Source organism: Salvia hispanica, chromosome 4, assembly GCF_023119035.1.
Source record: "Salvia hispanica cultivar TCC Black 2014 chromosome 4, UniMelb_Shisp_WGS_1.0, whole genome shotgun sequence".
Taxonomy (NCBI): domain Eukaryota; kingdom Viridiplantae; phylum Streptophyta; class Magnoliopsida; order Lamiales; family Lamiaceae; genus Salvia; species Salvia hispanica.
This window is the reverse complement of record NC_062968.1, coordinates 51,247,630-51,266,488: the sequence shown is the minus strand read 5'-3', so window position 1 is coordinate 51,266,488 and position 18,859 is coordinate 51,247,630. Positions and strand designations below refer to the sequence as shown.

General features: G+C 35.5%; 5 protein-coding genes across 8 annotated transcripts; all 5 read left to right on the top strand.

The window, feature by feature from the left end:
• The first annotated feature begins 97 nt into the window (after positions 1-97).
• On the top strand, positions 98-2,582 carry LOC125219709. Its single transcript, XM_048121754.1, has 5 exons — positions 98-431; positions 758-822; positions 993-1,168; positions 1,745-1,853; positions 2,216-2,582. Exons 1-5 carry the CDS (start codon positions 182-184, stop codon positions 2,522-2,524), a joined length of 909 nt encoding a protein of 302 aa, XP_047977711.1. The 5' UTR covers positions 98-181; the 3' UTR covers positions 2,525-2,582.
• A 3,248-nt stretch (positions 2,583-5,830) lies between these two features.
• Positions 5,831-9,189, top strand: LOC125217748 (serine carboxypeptidase-like 42). 2 transcript variants are annotated; one of them, XM_048119273.1, is made up of 10 exons: positions 5,835-5,984; positions 6,162-6,423; positions 7,116-7,223; positions 7,311-7,403; positions 7,562-7,654; positions 7,761-7,846; positions 7,922-8,200; positions 8,272-8,405; positions 8,485-8,577; positions 8,667-9,189. In XM_048119273.1, exons 2-10 carry the CDS (start codon positions 6,195-6,197, stop codon positions 8,950-8,952), a joined length of 1,401 nt encoding a protein of 466 aa, XP_047975230.1. In that variant the 5' UTR covers positions 5,835-5,984; positions 6,162-6,194; the 3' UTR covers positions 8,953-9,189. The 2 variants fall into 2 exon arrangements, with proteins under 2 accessions (XP_047975229.1, XP_047975230.1); XM_048119272.1 differs by having other exon boundaries at positions 5,831-6,423.
• Positions 9,190-10,722: 1,533 nt separating this feature from the next.
• Positions 10,723-13,207, top strand: LOC125224364 (protein trichome berefringence-like 7). Of its 2 annotated transcripts, XM_048127757.1 has the most exons (4): positions 10,726-10,883; positions 10,999-11,818; positions 12,411-12,569; positions 12,654-13,207. In XM_048127757.1, the coding sequence occupies exons 2-4, from the start codon at positions 11,001-11,003 to the stop codon at positions 12,931-12,933; spliced, it is 1,257 nt and encodes a 418-aa protein (XP_047983714.1). In that variant the 5' UTR covers positions 10,726-10,883; positions 10,999-11,000; the 3' UTR covers positions 12,934-13,207. The 2 variants fall into 2 exon arrangements, with proteins under 2 accessions (XP_047983713.1, XP_047983714.1); XM_048127756.1 differs by having other exon boundaries at positions 10,723-11,818.
• Positions 13,208-13,791: 584 nt separating this feature from the next.
• Positions 13,792-14,528, top strand: LOC125224417 (protein TRACHEARY ELEMENT DIFFERENTIATION-RELATED 7A-like). Its single transcript, XM_048127818.1, has one exon. The coding sequence runs from the start codon at positions 13,818-13,820 to the stop codon at positions 14,403-14,405; it is 588 nt and encodes a 195-aa protein (XP_047983775.1). The 5' UTR covers positions 13,792-13,817; the 3' UTR covers positions 14,406-14,528.
• An 897-nt stretch (positions 14,529-15,425) lies between these two features.
• LOC125219772 (maltose excess protein 1-like, chloroplastic) lies at positions 15,426-18,356 on the top strand. 2 transcript variants are annotated; one of them, XM_048121831.1, is made up of 10 exons: positions 15,426-15,609; positions 16,316-16,568; positions 16,654-16,827; positions 16,888-17,178; positions 17,243-17,332; positions 17,394-17,495; positions 17,566-17,684; positions 17,751-17,791; positions 17,891-17,952; positions 18,042-18,356. In XM_048121831.1, the coding sequence occupies exons 2-9, from the start codon at positions 16,341-16,343 to the stop codon at positions 17,950-17,952; spliced, it is 1,107 nt and encodes a 368-aa protein (XP_047977788.1). In that variant the 5' UTR covers positions 15,426-15,609; positions 16,316-16,340; the 3' UTR covers positions 18,042-18,356. The 2 variants fall into 2 exon arrangements, with proteins under 2 accessions (XP_047977788.1, XP_047977786.1); XM_048121829.1 differs by having other exon boundaries at positions 15,428-15,609; positions 17,751-17,813.
• Positions 18,357-18,859: the final 503 nt, after the last annotated feature.

Below are 18,859 nucleotides of genomic sequence, written 5' to 3'. Positions count from 1 at the left end.
TTAGTATTATAGAGTATTATAAAATTATTTGTTTTTATTAGTATGTGCTTTGAATTCAAATAAATAGCATAACTCCATCTTAATCGAAGGGCGACGATGTCGTTTGGGGATAATCCATTCTTTTGATTTCTTCTCCAACATTCTGAACACACAGTAATCTGGAGAAAACTACCCCTCCAAAATGAAATCAATCACCCTAAACTGCCATCACTGCGCGCGATTGCGCTCTGCTGTTTCAATAATTCCCCCAGCTATGCGGTTTATTACTTCGTCCTTCCCGTTTAATCCTTCCTCACTTCGGAATATTCCTCAAATTCCTCTCGTTGCATTTGCAAAGAAGAAAAACTCTGGCTCGGAGCCAGTTTTGAGTCCTTCTATTACTGAAGAAGTATTTATGGATGACGACCTAGACGACGACATTCTGCTTCATGGTATTTATTCATTCTTCGTTTTAATTAATACTGTATAAGTGATAGTAACCCCTAACTTTTGGAAAAATTATTTCATTATGTAAATGTTATGTTGTGTTGAAAGAATTGCTTGTTACAGTGAATGTTGGAAGATTATGGATTATGGAGTTAGAGGGTTTAGGTTGAAGAAAATAGAAATTGGTCTCTATTTTGTTTGTATTTGTGAAACTTATGGAATTCGAAAGAGTTTATATTTGTGTTATATCATATGCATTATTGATTTGACAAATGCTGTTTTCTCTGGCAATGATGCATTACATTATTTACTTCTACTCTTGATCGTGCAGATGAGTTGCTAGATGATGATGGTTATTTTGATGACGAGTATTTTGAAGAAGAGGCTGAACCATCGGTGGGTAACACTTGTTTTCGACTGTATTTCATGATTTATGCAGATGATAAAATCACATGCGTATGCAAACTTTTTTCTTCCTTTTATGGCAATATTCATTCACTGAAGAAGAAGATTTCACATTTTATATGGAGCTCAAACTACTTTTCCGTTTTCCTTTCACGTTGAAGGTAGGGGATGGAGCTGGAGGTGGTGGAATCTCACTTGCTGGAACAGAATGGGATAAAAAAGCCTTCAAAATTGCTGAAGAAGTCTGTCTTTCATTTGACGGGGAACTCGGTATATATGCATTTAGGACGCAGCTAAATGCCACTATTAAAGTTCGCATAGAGAGACTTACTAACAAGTAAGAAATTATTAATCATGTTACACATGTATACATGCATTATGCACCGCAGGTTAAAGTATGTTAATGTTCTCATTTTATTATAGAATGCCTTTTTTATTGCATTGTTCTGTTAAGCATATCAGGTTATGACTTATGACTAGAGTAATGTGCCTCAATCTTTCCCAGACAGGGCTTGTAAAACATATGGACTCTATGATTGAGATCTCTAGCCAGATTAATAGTGCTGAATGCTTTCAACATTGTGAAGTTAGGCTAATTAACTTTGCTCCTCAGAAAAATCTTTTTAGTTAATTGTACTTCTTGGCTTTAAACATCACCAAACATTTCTTGCATATCCCATCCTTTACTACCAACTAATCTTCATAACACAGTTCATTTTTTGTTCAATTAATCTGCATTGTGTTTTCTATTTATGTGATGAAAAACTAATGTTCATAAAATTCTTGAGGTTCATGTGTTCTCAGTTCATTCTTGTGTTTTATGTTATCTGTGCACGTGCCTATTTTTATGTCAATATTATTTAAGACCACTGTTCATCGAGGCATCATAAGTTGTCCTGATAAAAATTCACAGGTCTGGCTCTCCCAACATGACAGATATTGAAGATTTCACAACAGCATATAGAATGCGGCTTGATGAAGCCGAAGCTACTGGAGATATTCCTCAAAATATCTCTCTAGAGGTCATTTATCTCATCTTTTCGTTCTTTTTATCGCACATTATATAGATTTCTGATTGATCCTCAATTCCTCATTAAATGAGGCTTTCAAATAAATATATGAGTACATCTTTTTTTACTCGTTCCCTCTAGTCATATTGTGATATTTTACTCTTGTTAGTAGTTATCAAGATTTAGTAGCCAAATTTCTGATCATCTAGTAATGGTCTTCATTAGTATGCATAGTGGTTTAGAAGTTGTGAATCAATGAAAGGTGAAAGCTTGTATCATCCTATCGATACGATCAACAAACAACTTTTCTTTTTGACCTTATCAACAAAATCTAGAATAACTTACCTATCACTATGATGATCTTTTCTTTTCAGGTGTCTTCGCCGGGCGTTGAAAGGGTTGTCCGGGTCCCTCAAGATCTCGAACGGTTTAAGGATCGTAACTTATATGTGAAGTACATAGCAGAAGTGACAGATAGTGGTTTGTCACCGGAGGTTGATGGCGTCTTTAGGCTTATTTCTTACGATACAGAAACGAGCTGCTGCACATGGGGTTTAGCAGATGTAAGGGTGAATAGAGAAAAATCTGGGAAGGGAAGGCCACTTAGCAAAAAGCAGAAAGAGTGGAGATTGAACACTCCTTTGGATTCACTACGGTTAATTCGATTATTTTCTGATATGTAAAAAATCACTCCTTTGGATTCACAAATGTACTTGTATGAAAAGTTGCTTTTCGAGATGATTATCAAAGCCATGTTGAACGGCTGCCATAATTAAAACAGTCGTAGGGTAGCGAGATTCCTTGTCGAGTAGGTGCTGACCCGCACAAAAGGCGAATGATATGGGCACTGTCTCGGAGAGAGGTTTTAATAAGACTAGATAGATGGCGAGTTGGGGTAAGTTTTTGGGTTCTTTGAAATCTAAATTTGATGGCTTGGTACCGTGCAACCAACACATATCTTGAATTTTTCCATTTATTGTGTGTTACTACAAAATAATTATGGGATTTTTTGGGCTTCTACATGTCCATTATCCCTTCTTTTGTGATTTAATTGCTACCCAATTTAAGACAATTTCTTATTAAAAAAATGATACTCCGTATTAAATGTTAGTAGTAGAATGGAATACTTTTAAATGAACAGTCCTGATAGTGTTATAAAAACAAAATTTATAAGTATTATTTTTATTGAAAATTTTCTTTTACTTTTTTACACCTATAAATTTGGATTTGGAAAACATCTATATGGCAATATTAGTATAAGATTAATAGATAGCAGTATAATCATTTCAAATTTGGACGAGGTCAATTTATTGTTCTCAATTTTTACTGCATATTAGTCTATTAGGTAATAGCTCTTCACCTGAAAAGATAATAATTGTTATCCAGTTAAAAGAATGAATTTTTAATCCTAAGCTAAAAACAACCATGTAAGTATTTGAATTAAAATTAGTAATGTGTTAAGTAGGTTTTGCTTTTCTGCGTCTAAGACTAATTTATACCAGTATTTTGAAATTATCGCACTAAAAGATTAATCAAACTTATCTTTTCTTTTTTGGATTAATAATTGCTTTCTCAAAGTTTTTTTATATATACAATGGCTTCTTTTAGCGGCAGCACTCAATTGGCCTATTCTTTTGCTTTTTTCTGCATTCTAAGTAGTATAGTATATTTTTTAAGTAATTTGCTTAAACACTTTTTATTAAAATGTCTTACTCATTATAACAACTACGTAGCAGAAAGCTAAAGTATCCAATGATACTCTTTTTAAGCTTGCACAAATCTAATGACTTTTATTACCTTCTTTTAGTATTTTAACCAATTTGGTTTTGGTGGCAATTGATTTAAAATTTAAAATTTGAGATTTACAGTGACAAATCATAAAACTAATAAAGCTCGGTTCTTATTAATTTATGTGTAGGAGAATATAAATCGAATTAAAATCGTGTTGAATATTTGGCGATCACACATCTCTATTTCTCTTGTTTTATACTCATATGCTGTATTAATGTTTAGTGATTAAACTTGAAATAATTGCTAATTTGATATCGATTTTCTTACTTAGTTAGTAACAAAAGTTGCAGGAAATTATTCTTCAATTATCGTGCAAGTACAATTTCTATTGTACTACTTGGTATACTAGCTAGTAGGTGCAACTACTTTTTTCCTTCCAAGAAAAAAAAACAACAGGGATAAGAAAAACACAGAGAAAAATTGATGTTAATACTTTTGTCTAAACATTCGAATTAGTAGATCATATGGTCCTGTGCTACAGCCTAATGTGTTCATTTAACTTTACTATATTTTCTAGTATTTATAAAACTAGGCAGCAGCTACAGCTTTAGCTTTTATGTGCATGCGTGGACCTCACTATTCATGCCCAAGATTCATAATTCGAATAGTAGAATGTGTTGATTTCATATGTTTCTTGTATTTCAAGATGAATTTAAATATGTGGTAATTTTGTTTTATGCTATTCCTAGAATATCACAACCTGTTTGAATTACTACTAGAATATACTCCTAGTATTTAGATGTGAGTAATGAAGAAATCTATAATAATGGTGAAGATGAATGATGGGAAAACTATTTCAGACTGTAGAGTGTAAACTTAGACAATGTCAATAATTAGCATTTTTTTCACTCTAATTATTTGTACTATATTTATTTATAATTATATAGTCAAATAAATTGAAGTTTGGTCAAATTCTAGTGTTTTTCATAATATTTAAAAACAACCTCTTAAATCATAGCTTTTGACATTTTTTGAATTGTTCCATGAATTTGAATTTGGAAAAAATTGAGCGACGTGGATGTCCGGAACGTATGACATGGATGCCTGGGGTGTATAACGTGGAATAAATAATTATTAAACGACGCCGTTCTACTCCAGATTTACGTCTTTTATACAAAATATGGCCGAGACAAAAGATATGCAAATTAAAAATTATTGAAAATAATTCGTATTGAAGATGTAAATATGGTTCTAGCCGTGCAAATTAGGGTGAGATTCCAGTTAATTAAAAATCATGTTAAAATATTTGGTTCTCGGTGATTAAAGTTAAACAAATGAGATAATTCAAGTTTCTGTTTGATATAGTATTAAGTTGTATTTATGTTTAAATTGTAACCAAACATAATTAACTTTATTGAATAATGATAACCTACTTTCTTTTTTATATAATCAAGATCTGTTATTAACACTAGAAATCATTTTATCTTATTTTATTTCTTCTCTCTTACTTTATTAAATAAAAAGTATATAAATAATTTAATTTTTTTTCTATAATTTACATGATAATTGGATTGATATGACTGTGGAAGATGCACGTGGGCTCTGTTTGGATATATCATAATTAAAAGAAACAAATTTTAGACGAAAAGAAGAAGATACCTTTCCTCTTACACTCTTTTTTGACTGGTCAGCTCTCATAATTATACACACCCATACACGCCCCCTATCTCTCTCTTTCATCGATTGCGTCTCTTTTCAAACGTATTTTATACGCAAATTTTGTATATTCATTTGAATTGGTTAGCCTGAGTTGCACTTTTTTTTTCAAATTAGTGTTTTAGTAATTTTGGTATGATGAATGAGTGATATAGCACGAAAGAGATTAATGTTTAAAATGGTATTATTTAACAATTATTACTAATATTAATCGTATATTACACAATTTGTCCTATAAAAAGAGTTGATTCTTTTTTGCATTTAAGTTCGTCTCATAAATTTAGTGTCATTTATCCTCGTATTGTCCCAAAAGTCTCTATTATTGTACTAATATCTTTGAGAAAAAAATTTACAACTTATTTGAAAATATGTGACACTTTTCTTTTTAATTTTTTCTATAAAAATATCATATTTAAAAAAAAAAAATTCTTTCAAATTAATGTAAATATCCATTTTCTTTCTAATAAAATAACATCATCTAGAATTCCATAATGTGAGTATAATTACAGTTATTATATTGGTTGTTTGACAGACATTGAGTGGATCCTTTTTCTCACACACAATACACAGTGGGTGAGTGAGGAAGCTGCTGTATTCCAACGTCCCACTGCCCTTGTGGCTCAGATCATTCAATTCCAGAATTCTGATTCAATGAGATAACAACAAAAAACCCATTACTCCTGGCAGCAGAAGCCCGTAATTAACTCACGCAACTATGCTTACACCTCTCTGTATCTATATATAGCCATTTTTACCCTCTGAAGAATTTCAGCTCTGCACTTTTGATAAAGACACCCCACCCCAGAATTCACGTGCCCTCTTTCCCAACATAACTCATTACTTATATAGCTCAAAGTTTGCATCTTTATGCAGAGGAAAGGCGGTTTCTTGATTTCATTTTCTGAGATGTGGTGGCTGGCAGCGGCTGTGGTGCTGGGGCTGGTGGCTGGGGGTGGTTATGCCTTCCCGGAGGAGGATCTGGTGGTCAAATTGCCAGGTCAGCCTCCGGTGAAGTTCAGGCAGTATGCAGGCTATGTCGACGTGGATGTCAAAAATGGGAGGAGTTTGTTTTACTATTTTGTGGAAGCTGCGGATGACCCTCATCACAAGCCCTTGACTTTATGGCTCAATGGAGGTACATTTTGCATTTATATCTCTTATTTTATAGTACTACATCTTTGCAATTCTCAAGATTGATATTTGTCATGTTTCCAGGACTCAATATTTTTTTAATTCCCTTATTTCCACTTCTATTTTATTGAAATTCTTGAGTTGAAGATGATGAATTCAGTTCATGACAAATGGGGACTTTTGAAACTGCTGTCTTTCATATATAGTGTGAGCAGGAGTTTTTGTTGATGGACTAACTGTGCTTATTCTTGGCTATGAAGTATAAATCACTCACATTAAAGAACTTATTGCAGTGCACTCTGTGTGTGTGTGTGTGTGTTTGATTTTCACCACACAGTAAGTGTGTCTGGTTTTGTGTTCATTCTTGGTGAAAAACACACCAAGTGCACTAGATGTAGGAAGAAGGTGTATGTGTGTGTTGTTTTTTGGCAAAAGTTGCGTCTAATGCAGTGGATCGGGTATTCAAGTGTCGTATCCAAAGGGCCATGAAAGATTCTCAAGAAATGCTGTTTTTTTGTTCTCTCTTAATTATATCTATGATCTTGGCCTTATTATGAAGGAATATGTTGGTTACAAGTTTCCAAATTAATCACTTACTGAATCTTGGGCTTCTAAATAGAGATGTGAAGTACACTTAAAATTAAAGGAGGCATTAATTCAGTTTCTGAGTTTAGTATCTGTGTTGTTTGTGTTAAGGCCCGGGTTGCTCATCAATGGGAGGAGGTGCGTTCACGGAGTTAGGTCCTTTCTTTCCTAGAGGAGATGGCCGCAGCCTCCGTGTGAACTCAAAATCGTGGAACAAAGGTATGGCTGATTGAGCATTTTAAAAAATGACAAATTCAGTAGACTTTCTAAACTAAACCAACAAATTCTGCTTCTCGTGTTGTATAGCATCGAATCTTCTGTTTGTTGAGTCTCCAGCCGGTGTAGGGTGGTCGTATTCAAATACCAGCTCAGACTACAAGTGTGGCGATGCATCCACAGGTAGCAAGCTGCTTACTTCTCTCCCTACTTCAATCTGAATCATCTTCCTACCATTGAATCTTATGATAAACACTGCGTATTTATGATACTCAATCAATAAGAGTTGCACGAGAAGAGTAGGACGGATAACTTGAGCCAAATTTTATGTTCTATGGCAGCAATGGATATGCACATGTTTATGATGGGATGGTACACAAAGTTTCCTATGTTTCGAACCAGAGATTTATTTCTCACAGGTGAAAGTTATGCCGGTAAGAACTCTATCATACCAAAGGAAAATTCCATATAGAAGTGATGAATTAAGGTAGTATCAATTACTAGTATTTATTCAAGCTTATCTCTGGTTTGTTGGAATAGGGCATTACATCCCGCAGTTAGCTATTGCTCTTCTCGACCACAACGAGCATTCTAAAGACTTCAAGTTCAACATTAAGGGTGTTGCTGTAAGAAGATACACTTCTGTTGGATTTGCATTTTCAAAAATCTTGATAACATGTTAATCTGTTTTCTTTGGCCAGATTGGCAACCCTCTTCTAAGGCTTGATCGTGATGTTCCAGCAACGTACGAATTTTTCTGGTCACACGGAATGATTTCAGATGAAGTTGGGCTTGCCATTATGAATGACTGTGAGTTCGATGATTATACATTTGCTAGTCCGCACAATGTGTCTAAATCCTGCAACGAGGCCATATCCGAGGCAGTTGAGATTGTTGGTGATTATATTAACAGTTATGATGTTATTCTGGATGTGTGCTATCCATCCATTGTAGAGCAAGAATTGCGACTCAAGAAACTGGTAAAATTTGAATCTTTTTTAAAAATCTATGCCTTAAACAACAAAACGAATAACACTATATGCTGTTGCAGGCTACCAAGATCAGTGTTGGAGTAGACGTCTGCATGACCTACGAGAGGCGCTTCTACTTCAACCTTCCCGAGGTTCAGAAGGCGCTACATGCAAATCGAACCAATCTACCGTATAGTTGGTCTATGTGCAGCAGGTAACTCTACCAATGTCTCCCTTTCTCTACCTTTGCTACACTGATATGCTGACTTTTTTCATTTCCTTAAACTATGCAGCCTTCTGAACTACAACGAGGTAGACGGTAACATTGACATTCTTCCTTTGCTAAAGAGGATCATTCGAAATCACATTCCAGTTTGGATTTTTAGGTAAAACTATTATTCCTCACCTCAACAAGAATGTGTATTTTCACACTCAAGAACTGACAAAAACTTTGCACATGATCCAATTTTTTCAGTGGGGATCAAGATTCGGTTGTGCCTTTACTTGGTTCACGTACATTAGTACGTGAGCTTGCTCATGATCTTGCGTTCAAGATCACAGTACCATATGGAGCATGGTTCCATAAAGGACAGGTGGGAGGTTGGATGACTGAGTATGGAAACTTGCTGACTTTCGCAACGGTTAGAGGTGCTGCTCATATGGTGCCTTATGCACAGCCATCAAGGGCTTTGCATCTCTTCAGCTCATTTGTTCGAGGCAGGCGCCTGCCAAACAACACGCGGCCTTCCATCGATGAATAAATATGCTGTTGATGATCATGATCAAAGTGAGTTTCATGATGTTGCTTTTTTTTGGTGTGTTTTGAATTTGATTCATAGTTATTTATGCTGAGTTTGATTTCTCCCCAAGGCAAAAGGGCCATTTCTTAGTTGTTGTAAAACAAAGGAAAATCATAGTACTAGGAATGATGAATTGATGATGTATTCATTTTTTTGTGGAATGAATGGAAATTATCATTGCTTCGGTTGTTCATTGAAGATCAGTGTTGTAAAATTATGTTTTTTGTACCCATTAAAATTAATTTCTGATTAATATATTTGATCTTTTTCCTACACACGGAGTATATAATTCTTGAAGAATTTAGGAAAGGGAAACGGAATTTAACCCAATGCCAATGAGTGTTTATTTAAGTGAATAGAATTGCACACAACTCAACTAGAAAACAAATACTCTAATTTATTCGTAACAAGGAGATATTAGTCAACTTGCCAGATGTATATTAAAGCTGTACCAAAATAATGATGAATATTTAATACTAATAGATGTGATAGTTAAATAAGATTAGTTGATATTTGTTAATATGTCCTTTCAAAGAATGTTCTAGTTGTTGAATATCTAATGGATAGTGAGAATGTGTCATTTAGGAATAAAATCTTTTTCTCTAAAAAAAAAAGGAATAAAATCTTAGTAGTACTCATTTTCTCTCTCATCAATAGTAGAAATTAATCTAACTTACATTTTCTAAAATACTAATTACTAGTATTATTATAAAGTTTGTTTTTAATTCGGGCAATGATTTAATTGGATCATAATTAGAGTGGAAAATATTTACGTAGTGTAGTCACTTTGGGATAACAATCTTTTAGGGACAGTAATATTCAAAATCATACTCCCTCCGTTCTATTTTAGGAGTCCCGATTTACTATTTTTAGGTGTCCCATTTTAGGAGTCTCGGTTGAAATATTCCATAAATGGTATTAGATCCCACATTCCACTAACATTTTTCCACTCACATTTTATTATAAAACTAATATAAAAAAGTATGACGAAGGGAGTCCTAAAGTGGGACGAAGGGAGTACCCGTGCCGAATACATTTTATTATAAAACTAACCTTTTTCCACTAACCTTTTTTACAAACTTTCCTTTACATTTTTTAATATCCGTGTCGAATTCAACCGGGACTCCTAAAGTGGGACGAAAAGAGTACTATACTTTCAAAATAACTATATTGTGAGCATTAATTGATAGCTAATCATTCGGAGATAATATTAGTAGAAAACTAAGTTAATCTTAAACAAAACGACAAAAGAAAAGTAAGTTACTTGGGGGTATTTTACATTTGCTTGGAGTTTTTGTCTTGAAAGATAGATTGTCATTTAAGGAATAATTTTGCATTAATTGAACTAATCAATGAAACTGTTTTAGATAAAATGGCGTCAATATGTCTTGAGTACATTGATTATCTGAAACGCCGTAGTTTTATCGAAATATCATAATACTCCACTACTTAAATTGATCACATTAGTTCTAATTTTATCCATATTAAAACAATTACTATAAAATACTTAATAAAAAGTTATGGTTTTTAATAATTTCAAAAGTTGAATCGGCAATAATAATGCTTTAAGGTAAAATTCAAGTCGAATATATTGAAGTTAATTAAATTAGAGAGCCATTAGCCAATCATAATAAGGGGCGTACCGTTGGGTGCATGTGGTTCAAAGCATCTGATTCTACACCTTTGTACAACCCACCACTTGTAATAGCGGTTGATAAAATCTAAGATCTTCTTCTTCATTCCGACTCCATTTATTAGCTCAGATTTCCATTTCACACCTACTGTCAATCAAATTACCTAATTACCCTCACCCATCACCATATTCTCCAGTCTTGCTTTCATTCCTCAGCTGGGATCCACATTTCACACTTGCAATCCCAGTTTCTGAAACTGTAAGAACTCTTACATGTTTTCTTGATTCTAGCTTATGTTTTGACTTGGGAGAGAGATAAAGTTGATTTCTTGATGATAAAAATTGAATCTTGCGTGCTACTCCTTGTGTTTTAGAGATGAGTGCCGTCATATATAGATTGTACTGGGATTTCTGTAGCTACTTGAGGCCAATGTTGAAAAGGGTTCTCAAATTCAGCAAGATGTTAGCTGGGAATTACAGCAAAAGCTCCATGTTTCAGTCTGTTACTGCCATTTTCATGTTTGGTTCCATTCTATGCTTCATTGTGGTGATGGGATCTAGCTATTTTTACATGTTTCCATCTTCTGAAACTGTAGTTGATACTGGTAGAAGTAGAGATGGTAATAATATTAGCAAGGAATGCAATGTGTTTGATGGGAAATGGGTGGTGGATGATAGTTATCCATTGTATAATGCATCAGATTGCCCTTTTGTAGAGCATGGTTTTGATTGTGTGGGTAATGGGAGGAAAGATAGGGATTATCTGAAGTGGAGGTGGAAGCCTAGGAACTGTGAGATTCCTAGATTTGATGTGGGTGCCGCGTTGAAGTATCTGCGCGGGAAGAGGGTGGTTTTCGTAGGGGATTCGCTGAGTAGGACTCAATGGGAGTCTATGGTGTGTATGCTGATGAGTGGTGTTGAGGATAAGAGGTTTGTGTATGAGGCCAATGGAAATGAGATCACAAAGCAGATTAGGCATTTGAGTGTCAGGTTTGAGACGTTTAGTCTCACTGTCGAGTTCTATCGCTCTGTGTTCCTAGTGCAGCCGGGCGCAGCGCCCAAGCACTCTCCGAAGAGAGTGAAGGCTGTGCTGAAACTGGACCAGATGGATGATATTAGCAGTGAATGGATTGATTCGGATATTCTCATTTTCAATTCGGGGCATTGGTGGACGCGTACAAAACTGTTTGAACTGTAAGTCTATTCGTGTCCCATTGCATTTCCTCTTGATTATTTCAGAACATATGCTCTTGATTCTGTAATTTGATGCCTGCTTTGTGAGTATGTTTTTGTTGTCATTTTGTCACATTAGTACCTCACTCGTTCATTTTGAATCAGCTCCTGCATTGCTTATGGCTTTCATCTGCTTAAGTAAATGTTGTAATTATCATCTTAATAATATACTAGTATGTGAATAAGTAGAGGATTAGTATGCTTCAATAGGTCTATCAAATTTTGCTGATGAGATGGACAAGTTAAGCTATTTACATTATCTAACAGTTTAAACTTAAACCGGTCCTTCATCCGACAACAGTTTGCTCACTGAAAGGTTATTGAAGCAACTAAATCCGAAGAATAAACGCTACATAAGCAGATTGCGTGTTGGTATCTGCCAGAAGATGCGACATAACTAATCATAAGTTTGTTTGGAAACTTTTAGGAAGGCTTCGAACCGAGATTAAAGGTTAAAACGGACTTTGAAGCATTTTTATGCTAGGTTTTGTATCTTTTAGTTAGTTATTTAAAAATTTATTATGAAGTACTTCTAATTTGCATTTTCAGACAGTGGCTGGTATTTTCAGAATGGTGGAAGGACGAAGTTCGGGATGCCAATAAGTAATGGCTTCAAGATCGCATTAGCCACTTGGAAATCTTGGGTAGAGAAGGTGGTGAACCCCAACAAGACTCGGGTTTTTTTCCGGACCTTTGAATCCTCTCATTGGAGGTTTGTCATAACATATCAATATATATACTGTATCTACGCGTATGCTATGTGCTCACTATCGATTTGCTGCTCTAATACGAACAGTAGCGGATCGCGTCAGAATTGCAAAGTAACAAGGCTGCCTACTTTCAAAGCTAAAGGGAAACAGAGGAGTTCAGTATCTGATGCAATAATCAAAACTATGAATAACGTGTCTGTCCCCGTAAAATTGCTGCACGTTACTCAGATGGGCGCCTCTCGGAGTGATGCACATGTGGGTTCATGGAGTGATAATCCATCCGTTCCTGACTGCAGCCATTGGTGCCTCCCTGGGTTGCCAGATGTGTGGAACGAGCTCCTCTTCTCGTTTCTCCTCTCGAAGTAAAGAAATCTATCACAACTTTCTAACACGTGAGTTCCTTTTCTTTTTGATTTTGGCCCCATCGACACTTGCTATCGAGTTCACTACATGTTATTCGTTTCCTTGTTTAGGACATAGTAACATGTTCCTTTATTTTTCTGACCTCAGGTTTTGTATAATACAGATTGCCTTTGTTTCTTGATTGTCTATATTTCAAGTTCTTGTAGTCATGTGTAGAATGTATAACACATAAAACTTTCATAATGTACAATATATATGTTGTGTATTTATATCGTTACATGGTAAGAGTCTGCTTGAGATTGTGATTCATTTGTTTTTTTTTGAAACATATATCTATTTTTATGTTCTTATTGTTTCAATTGATGAACCCTATTTGAATTCCATGGAATCGGAATTCTATGGAATTCACCGTGTGTTGTTGTGACTTGTGTGTATTGTCGTTTGTGCAATGTGGAATGGGTATTGTGTGTGTGCAATGTCTTGCGTTAGTGTGTGTGAAAGGGATGTCCGAATTTACAACTATTTGGAATTCCAAATATCTATTTTGACTATAGAATTCAAATTGTAGAATTGAATTCACTTCCAAACCCAAACATTTTTACGGCACCAATCATTAGATTTGGAATTGAGGCTTAAATTCCAACGTCTACTATGGTAGCAAATAGACCCTTTTAAGGAATTTCCTATTTTGTGGATCAACAATTGGAACATTGGAAGTGTGTTATCCACTTCTTGTTACACAATAAGACAAATCTTGAAATGGGAGGCAAGTTTTTGAATTCTTGAAAGCATTGTAATAAGCAATCATAATTCATTACATAATAGAAGCCAGAATTCATTCCTCATCACCATTCAAAGAACTTGATCTTCTCTCTTAGCTTTCTACAATGGCTGCCTACGAATATTTCCCCTCTCCCCCTTTCCCCTTTGTCCACCCTGTCGCTCCTCCACCACCGCCTCACGTCGTTCCTCCCCCACCTCACGTAGTTCCTCCTCCACCACCGCCTCATGTCGTTCCACCACCACCTCATGTCGTTCCGCCACCACCTCATGTTCATCCACCTCCGTTCCACCCCGTTGCACCACCCCCTCATGTTCCTCCACCATCTCCGGATAATGGTCCGACCGTGGTCATAGTGGTCTTCGCCTCGTTCGGATGTTTCTTCTTTGCTGCCTTCTGCTGCTTCGCGCTTTGGTGCTTTATCAAGAAGAGGAGAGAGAAGAAGACGGTGAATGAGACTGATATCGTACGTACCGATGAACATATACGGGTAAAAGAGGCCATAGTGCAAGGTCCGAATGGGCCGGAGCTCGTCGTCCTGTCTATTGAGGATGACAAGCATATTCAAGAAGAGATCATCAAGAATGAGAAGATGGAAATGAAGCAGTTGCACACAAATGCGAAATCTGGAGAAACTGAGGCTGGAAATTCTTCTACAATTTCTAGTACTCATCAAACTCGTAATCTTTTGTAACACAACCCCTGAAAGAATGTAATAAGATGTGGCTGCTGCTAAAATTTATGGCTGCAATATTCAAAATTTGATGTGTAAAAAGTGGTTTTTAATTGTTATGCAATATAATAACTTATGTTTTAATTTTTAATCTACTAAGCATCATCTAAATAAATTCACTAGCCAGACAAACTATATATAGATACTGGATTACTTTTCACGAGAGTATGCACTTTTTGTTTGACACAAATTTTAATGCATAATTGATAAAGTAAGAGAGATATAGAAAGAAGTAATTAAAGTATTGTTAGTGGAAAATGGATTCCACCTTATTAATGAGAATTTTTTTTTCAAAATTAAAAAGTGCATACTTTTGTGGGACGGACAAAAAAAGAACGGAAGAATTAACAATTTTTGCTGTTTGTTTCATTTGTGTTTTGTCTACCATTGAATGACGCATGTCGAGTCACGACTCGTTTGCCAGTCTGACACAAAGACTCTTCAGTAGAAGTTAGTGAAAGCCATATATTTCATGTCAAAATATAAAAGCTCATATTTATATAAATTTAATAAATCTTAAAAAATTCTAAAATATAATAGTAGTTTGAAATTCCTACCGTGAGAGAAATAAGTACAGAACTCCACTTTATTTGTTCAAAATTAATCGAGATATTTCTATTCAACACAATATTTAGAAAATAGTGCTATGATATACTAACTAAGTGAGTTAACTTTAGAGAAAAAAATTACTACTGCTACTAGTAGATAATTGAAGCAAGGATAATGATTCATTCAACTTTGGCGCATCAGAATATATAAGTCGATTAATTTTGGATGAAAAGAATAATGATTTTTTTTTTCATCTGAGATTCCTATCTAGGTAAGACATGGAATCATTGGCCACAAATTTCCTCGAGAATCTATGGTTTTGTCCTCATTGTAATTTCATTTGCTATCGTGTCACAAAAGCATTTGTTGTGTCGTACTCCAGCTTAAACCATATTGTAGTGGGACAAATACACGAATTATTTGTATGGTTTATGAATGAAATGTATTGTATTTAGGCGTAACCAAACCGTTTGTTCCCTCATCGACACCCCATATGCTTCTTCCCACTCTCACCACATCGGATTTTCCCCATTTCAAGAAACAATTCACCTTTTCACTCCTACTCCCACTCCCACTCCCACTCCTTTGGGTAGCTCTGTTGCAGCTTCTTGCATTGGTAAGTTCAGGCTCACTTCATCACTTGTGTGTGTGTGTGTGTGTTTACTGATGTCTTAGACCCGTCTGTAGAAATGCCAAGATGAAGGGTGACGGGTTCTTGAAGTTTAGAGAGAAGATTGATTTTTTTGTTTGCAACAATGAGAGTATATGTTAAGTATGAAAGTTTTGAGTGATCATAGTTGATTTTGGGTATACGACCGAGTGAATTGGAGTGGTATGTTTTCTCACTTTGAGTGGAGTCTGTGCATCTTCATTCTTCAGTGGTTGATGAGGTTGGTGGTGGTGCGTGATATATAGGCCGTCAGCTTTTGGGTTTCCGTTGCTTTGTTTGTGGTTTCTTTTTCTTGCCTTTGCTGATTCTTGGTTGTTTTGCTTTCTTGTTTTTTGGTCTAGAACTAGTTGTCTTTGTTGGTAGCTTTTAGTGTCCGATCAAACACTTTTGGCTTGAACTTTTTCTTAATCGAAAAAAATATCTTCTTGAACTCATAAGCATTTTGCTATACTGGGGTAATATAGAATTCTTCCTTGGATATGTGAAAATCTTGGGATAATTCAAAGGTTTCCCCATTCAATTTTACTACAATATGATGTATAAAATGGATAACAGGGAGTACTACAATATGATATGTACTCCTATGCCTCATTTTTACAGAAAATGCATTTTCTCCATCAATGACATCTTTCTTGATTTTGTTTCTGTGAAGAGGGGGATGTGATTTCCTCAACTATATGCTAACCATGGAGGATTTGCTATTGCTAAATTGTAAGTTAAAGCTGCCCATAAGATCTAATCCACGAAGCCTGGGGTTATTTCCACGTGCTCAACTACACTATCGAGGAGTCAGAAGCTATGAACTACACTTAAAGAAGAGTATCTTGTCAGGCAAATCCATCTGTGGCTCTAGGCTCGAACCAGTCTCTGCTGTAAGCTCAGACGGAGCACATTCCATAAGCCGGGTAGAAATCTATACATTTTTCGTCTTAGATATATCTGATTCTTTGCTTCCAATTCTTGCTGAAGTAATGATTGTGATGAACTTAGGAACCACTGCGTGTGAAGAAGCACAAGAACATTGAGGAATGGGACGCGGCCACAGCAAAATTCGCTGGAGCTGCAAATCTACCCTTTCTCTTACTGCAACTGCCTCAGATCATACTCAATTATCGGAATCTGATGGCAGGGAATAACTCCGCACTTTTGGCTGTTCCATGGCTGGTGAGAGATTCATAACGTTCCTTACTATTTTGAGCATAGATTCATCACTTTTGTTTGTAGGGTATGCTTACTGGATTGCTTGGGAATCTCTCTTTGCTCTCGTATTTTATCAAGAAGAAGGAAAGTGAAGCCGTGGCGATCCAGTTGCTAGGAGTCATATCCATATACGTGGTGATCTTGCAACTTGCTATAGCTGAAGCTATGCCTCTTCCTCATTTTGTGGCCACTTCGACTGTGACAGCATTCGGTGTGATTATAAATTCGATGAAACACTTCAATTTGCTTAACAATGGAATCTGGAAATCTTGGGAAGAGTTCATAACCATAGCAGGGCTATCGGCACTTCCACAAGTAAGGAAACTAGTTATGCTACAAATTTGGTCCTTTGTGTGGTCTTAACTATGTTATGGTGCAGGTCATGTGGTCTACTTTCGTCCCAATCGTTCCAAACACTGTATTCCCAGGCTGCATTGCCCTTTTCACTGCATTGCTCGTCGTTTCTATGGTATGCTTAGTCATAGCTCTACAGGATTTGAAGGTCTTCTAACCATCGTCTTACTTTTTAGGCGCGCATGGGGAAACTGTCGAAGAAAGGTGTAAACATTCTCGGATCAGTATCCGGTTGGACAGCCACTCTTCTCTTCATGTGGATGCCTGTTGCACAAATGGTTATATTTCATCTTCCAAGATGCATACATACATGACTTCAATCTAATTATTTTGTGACTGCTTTTTCAGTGGACAAATGTTCTGAATCCCGAAAACATGAAAGGTCTGTCAGCCGTGACAATGTTGCTGGCCATGATTGGCAATGGCCTGCTGATCCCACGAGCACTACTTACTCGGGATTTAATGTGGTATGTTTGTTACACTCGTTATCATCATCAACTGAGCCTCCGGGCGTGACTATAATCCTTCTGCAGGTTCACTGGTTCGACATGGGCGTGTATTTTCTACGGATGGGGTAACCTCGTGTGCTTGTACTGGTAAACTAGTCACACTATGCTATGTGGAAAGCAGTGTTTTTGTATGGTTGAAGTAATGAAATTTGGTGTTGTTTCAGCTTTAATAGTATTAGCTGGGAGTTGTTCTTGGTTTCAACTCTTGGGTTTCTTGGTTGGATAGGTGTGTGTTTTGTCTCATTTGATTTGTATATACATACCCACATATTTTTGTCTTGATTTTTGTTGATGATTTAGTTTGTGTTTGGACAGGAATTACTTTGTGGAGAGATGCTAAAGTGCATGGACACCACTCATCCTTCACTTCTTTAAAGCTTCTCATTTTTGGACATTGATGTTTTAACAATGCTGATTAACATATCTACCAAATTATCTGTTTATAGCAAAGCGAATAAGGTAGAAGACACGTGTTGTTGTAAAATCTAGTTGAGTAGAGTGATTACTTACTAAAATAAATCGATAGTCTATTCGGTCTATTTTCTTGTTTTTGTAATAATTTTAGATAGAATGCTTACTTTGTTTTTTTTATGTTTATATTCTTGAGTTGTTGTTTTTTTATTCTAGCTACTCATCTGTTTCACTGTTTGAGTTGAGTTTTTTTTGTAATCACATCAAATCAAATGATGAAATTTGAAAAGCGCCTAAAAACTCGTCAAATATGTTGATTTGTCATGCAATTTAAAAACACTAAGTTAAAAAATCATGAAGTTTAGATATGTTCAAAATAATATTTCAAGAATGAAATTGTAATGAAATATTTTTTTATAGAAAATAAAATAAACAGAATAAAAAGAAATCTGTTCTATAATTATATTTGTACCACATATATGCTAAATCAAGAAAGACCTATGGCTCAGGTCAAATGACACTAGGGAATTATCTAATCCCTTTGATTTTAGAATCATATCACATCATATCATATCATATCATATCATAACATAAATAGAAAGTAATACTAGATCATCCTCAAAAAATCATGAGGACATTTAGCAAAATTTGCCGTGAAAAAGGAGTAGTGATAAAAACATTTGACAAAATATTCTCACGAATTTTTCAATTTTTAGCTATTG